Raw genomic sequence first — 4734 nt, forward strand, 5'->3', positions numbered from 1 at the left:
AAATGCTGATAAATCTTAACATAAAACTAGTTATTTCCAATATCTGCTTCGTTTGCTGTCATGAAATTTCACTCAAAAAGCTATTTATGCTTTGGTGTGATGCAAACGCAGTATTCTTTTGCTGAGATGTTCATGTGAAGGTTTGAACGGCTTGCGCATAATTGATGTAAACACAGATTGGAATAAGAAAAAATCTCAGCAATCACAGAAACAGAAGACCGTCTTCGTGAGTCTCGTCTCAGTTCCTTACCATCATTACCACAAAAAAGGGTTCTGTGAAATTTTCAGCTTTCTAGGTGGTGATTTAAATATGGCCCAAAGACATTGTAGGTTTATATGAAAATTACTATGGAGAAATGTTGATAAATGTTTCAAACACGTTAGTAAGTACAAACTTATTATCCCATAGTAAAAACTCATTCCTCAAACCATAAAAAAGATATTTGCTGAAAAGAGAAATTCAATCCAACGAATAGCAGAAGAGCTATTCATGAGTTTGTTTGCTTAAAATGGGATTATAGCCCTGCAAACATGTACAAAAATCCCAACAAAATTATCTCAAAATAGATTTGTTTCTTGAGCAACAACTTTCATTAATTCAATATGGGATGATAAGTTCCTACTTACATTAAAGTACTAGCGTGTTTGAAACATTTCTCAAAATTTCTCCATAGTAATTTCCATTTAAACCTACATTGTGTTTGGGCCACATTTAAATCACCACCTAGAAAGCTGAATTTCACAGAATTCTGAATCTATCAAAAGGATTCCTTCAACATTTTCCTCAAAAGATCGTTTAGAATGGGGATAGATTTCCTCCAGGGTGTGGAGTTTAGTGTTGTGGCAAGCAAACGGGAGCTCCACTAAGAGCACGATATTCTGCTTTGACGTTACTCGAAGAGTGCCGCCTCTATGATTTGCCATGCCTATTAGATCGTTTGTTGTGTAATCTGATGCTACGTTCTAGGAAAATAATGCAGACACAGAATTTGTCTGAAAAGAAAAGAGTAAAAAAACAACAATTCTAAATTGGGGTATAAGTTCTTAAATTCATTCTCGAGCAAGTATTTGCTGTCAGTCATAAAACCGCTTATGAGAGTAATGAAAGCGAATAAATCCCAAATTCCTTTCCTATCGACTGCCTGTCACATCATCGTTAACACATTCAATTAATTGGTGCAAACATGGTTTGAAACGCAAGTCCAATTAAGCGGAACAATTACCTAATTAATCGAAGCGGAATTATCATACCACGGTTCGAGTGCAGTGGGAAATTTTTCCCATTCTCTCTCTCTCTTCATAACTGGTTAATCGGTTGCGAATTGAAAATTTTAATTGAACTAATTTATCTCTTCTCTTTGTTTGCAGGTAAATGCAGCACGCTTGACAATGACCGTGAATGAATAATCGTCGATAGTGTATGACATGTTTCAGATAAGTATATAATAATTTGTTTATTACAACTAGTTGTCCCGGAAAACTTTTTCTTTCCATTAAGTAGGCTGTTGAAAACGCCATAAAACGTACAGTTTCTTTCGCTCTCGTTTTTTCCTATTTTCCCGTCCAATTTCCTTTACTTTTTAAACACACAAATAGGACGGAATATTTAGGAACATAGCTATATTGCTATTCGCATTTGAGATGCAAATGTTGAGTTAACGTCCTCCAAATGCGGTAACACAAAATAATCAAAGGACACCTAGCAACGATTACATAAATCACCGCCACCCTAGCAAGAAAATTCTATCTTTGACATCGCATTGCTTGTGAAAAATCTTACCGCGGTTGGTGTTCCCGCATTTGATTTTTGCATTTCAAACGCACACAGCAATACAAGAATTTTCAATCTGAAAGTCCGTTCGCAAGGCATTCGTGACATACAAAACCGTTCCATACTAGTTGTCCCAGCAAACGCTGTATTGCCAAGCACGATGTAAAATATTCAGAAGGTGATATATTCCGAAATTTGACAGCTACTAAGTGACGTCATTCCTATACACTCTGAAAAAAATGCGAAAAAAATGATCTAGTGGTCCGGATGGCAAATGTTACGATAGGAATGACGACACATGTTTACAATCGAAATTAAAAAAAAAATGAAAGTTGGATGCATAGAAAACTATGGGCTCATTCACAAATTTCATAACGCTGGAGGGGGTGGGTGTGTGTCCTCGTGGTGTTACGGGTCATACAAAATTTGTAAAATATTCATACAAAAAGCGTTACGAGGGGGTGCACACTAAGATTTTTTTCACGAGCTCGGCTGTGCGAATCTCGGTTTCCAGATTTTAACCGAGACTCAGCTAACAATTTGTCTGGTTGCTTAGCAACGAAGCACGATTCACTGATACTCGGCTTTTATTTACTGAGATCCCAGGAAATTTGTTTGCCGATTTCTCGGCTGAGCAGATCTCGGTTAAAATAAGCTGAGATTCGGCATTCTAATTTAAGTGTGTGGGTGGGTGTCGAAAATGGCCATTTTTGGCGTTATGAAATTTGTGAATAAACCCTATGGTTCTTTATTCCATGTTTGTCCAGGAAGATCGAAGGTAACAAAAAAAAACTAGTGATTCTCAACAAGTTTGCTTTGATTGTCGTTGGCAAGCTGGAGTTATCTTGCATTTTGAAAAAACTTTGTTTCTTATTTCATGTGTAGTAATATATGCCTTCCTCCCAGGTTCATACTGACTTGTTAGTTTTGTATGCCGTGTTGCCAATCAACTTTCGATTATATAGATTTATAAAATACCTGTACTCGCTTTGAAAATATTAAATAAAAATCTTGTAAAAAGAATGCAGAAAGATTATAGATTTTCGTCCAAACAACTAGCAAAGTTACCTCGTTTCACGATTTAAACAATACCTACATGTTTTTCGTTTCGTGTCCAATTCGCAATCGAGAACCTTGAAAAGTTATCAATGATTGCTGTCCAGCTCCAGCACTGAGCCGGGATAAAAGTGTTCTCCAGCCCCGTTGCGCCACCGAACAGAACACACCGGACAAGTTATCGATTTAATTAATGTTTGATGCTTCCGAGCGCCTCGAAGCGCCCGAGAAGTTCTTCTTTCTTGGCAAAACTAGAACGGTGGTGGCGACAGCTGGTCCCTATGCGACTCTGTATTAAATGAAACGAACTGTTTCATTCGCATTCCCCTCCCTTCCGCCTCAGTAAGCAATACAATTCCCCTTGTGCCCGCCCAAGGCAAGACGCTGTTGAAAATTAAGCTGGTAATTGGAAAAGTTGTGCCTTTTATTTCAGCGTGATCATTTTAACAAACTCCTCGTAGTCTATTTGTCCGTCGCAGTTGACATCCGCCTCCCGGAGCAGTTCTTCGATTTCCTCCTCGGCCAGCTGTTCCCCGAAAGATTGGAGAGCCGCTCGCAATTCGTCCGCCGAAATCAGCCCATCTCCGTTGCGGTCGAAGATCCGGAAGGCTTCCTTGAGTTCCTCCTCGCTATTGAAGTCCCGCAATCGGATGGACATCATTGCCACGAAGTCCGGAAAGTGGATCATTCCTTCGTGGTCGACGTTGACTTCTTTGAGCAGTTCTTCCACTTCCGCGTCGGATACATTTTTGCCAAGGGATCGAAGGACTGTGCCAAGTTCTGAACAGGTTATGGTTCCGTCGCCGTTGGTGTCGAACAGGGAGAAAGCTTCCCGCAGTTCTTCGATTTGATCCTGGGAAAGCTTGTCTGGCGGGGTTTGGGCGGACATTTTTTTATGACGGATGGTTTCTAATCATGGGCTACTATTTTAGTTATTCAATTGATTTTTGTCGTCCTTTGCTTAGAAGTAGTGTGATGTTTTTGATTCCGTTGCATGCTCCTGTGGGGTGAGCAACGGAATCGAGATCAATAGTGTTCGGTTTGCGTTGTGAGAGTGCGAATGTTATTCGCGTTGAGCCGAGGATTGTCTCTTGGTGAGCTCGTTCCATACTTATGATGACACATTTTTATTGTGTGAACGTTACGTTTATGTAATTCTTTAATAATATTTGGATGTTTCGTCACTACAAAAGTCGACATAAACCTTTATTCCTGTTTCATATAATTTTGATATGCACATACTTTTCGAATAACCTTTGAAAAGTTCATTAAGAATATCGACGTACTTTTTTAACCTTCAACCAATACCTTTTCACTACGAGACAATAATGCAAAACTAGAATTGAGAAAGAGTCGTATTTTTCCTCCTTATCAATGAATTGTATCTCTGTCTAGAAGCGATTCTCCAGATCTGTTTTTCTTCCTCACTTATAAACAACCTTCTCATAGTGATAGTGAAGATGGTTCGCCTCAAACCTCCTTAACTATAATTTTCAGTAGTTCGCGATAATTCAGTCTTTTTGCTGAATTTTTTGAACGACACTGATCAAGCATAAACTGTTTGTATAATTTCTCAAAATAATTAACACATTCCTTTCCAATCACGTACCACCCAAAAGCTTCTAGCGATGTGCTTCATAGATTTAATATTCATAAAGGACCGGCGCTTGTTCAATTTCTTAACCGTCAAATTATTCATCCCCTTCTCGGCACTATCATAGAATACGAAAAACCCATCGGTCGCGCAAAACTTGCTCTCCCCGTCGGTGTTTTTTTGATACAGCTCACATCGTGACAATCGCACGCGGAGTTAGAAATCATCTGATTTCGAATTCAACGCAATAATCCCCAGTCTGGATACTGAACTAACCTTGTGCGACGATGACGACCAACAAATGCTCGACGAG

At 39.1% G+C, this 4734-nt stretch overlaps 1 protein-coding gene across 1 annotated transcript; it reads right to left on the reverse strand.

Moving 5' to 3' along the window:
- Nucleotides 1–3221: 3221 nt before the first annotated feature.
- On the reverse strand, nucleotides 3222–3799 carry LOC5566170 (calmodulin). Its single transcript, XM_001650479.2, has one exon. It carries the CDS (start codon nucleotides 3714–3716, stop codon nucleotides 3252–3254), a length of 465 nt encoding a protein of 154 aa, XP_001650529.1. The 5' UTR covers nucleotides 3717–3799; the 3' UTR covers nucleotides 3222–3251.
- Between the last annotated feature and the right edge of the window lie 935 nt (nucleotides 3800–4734).

This window comes from Aedes aegypti, chromosome 3, assembly GCF_002204515.2.
Source record: "Aedes aegypti strain LVP_AGWG chromosome 3, AaegL5.0 Primary Assembly, whole genome shotgun sequence".
In the NCBI taxonomy this organism is placed as follows: Eukaryota; Metazoa; Arthropoda; class Insecta; order Diptera; family Culicidae; genus Aedes; species Aedes aegypti.

What these genes read in the sequence shown, in the direction of transcription:
- LOC5566170 (XM_001650479.2), bottom strand. Translation starts at nt 3,716, where the DNA reads ATGTCCGCCCAAACCCCGCCAGACAAGCTTTCCCAGGATCAAATCGAA.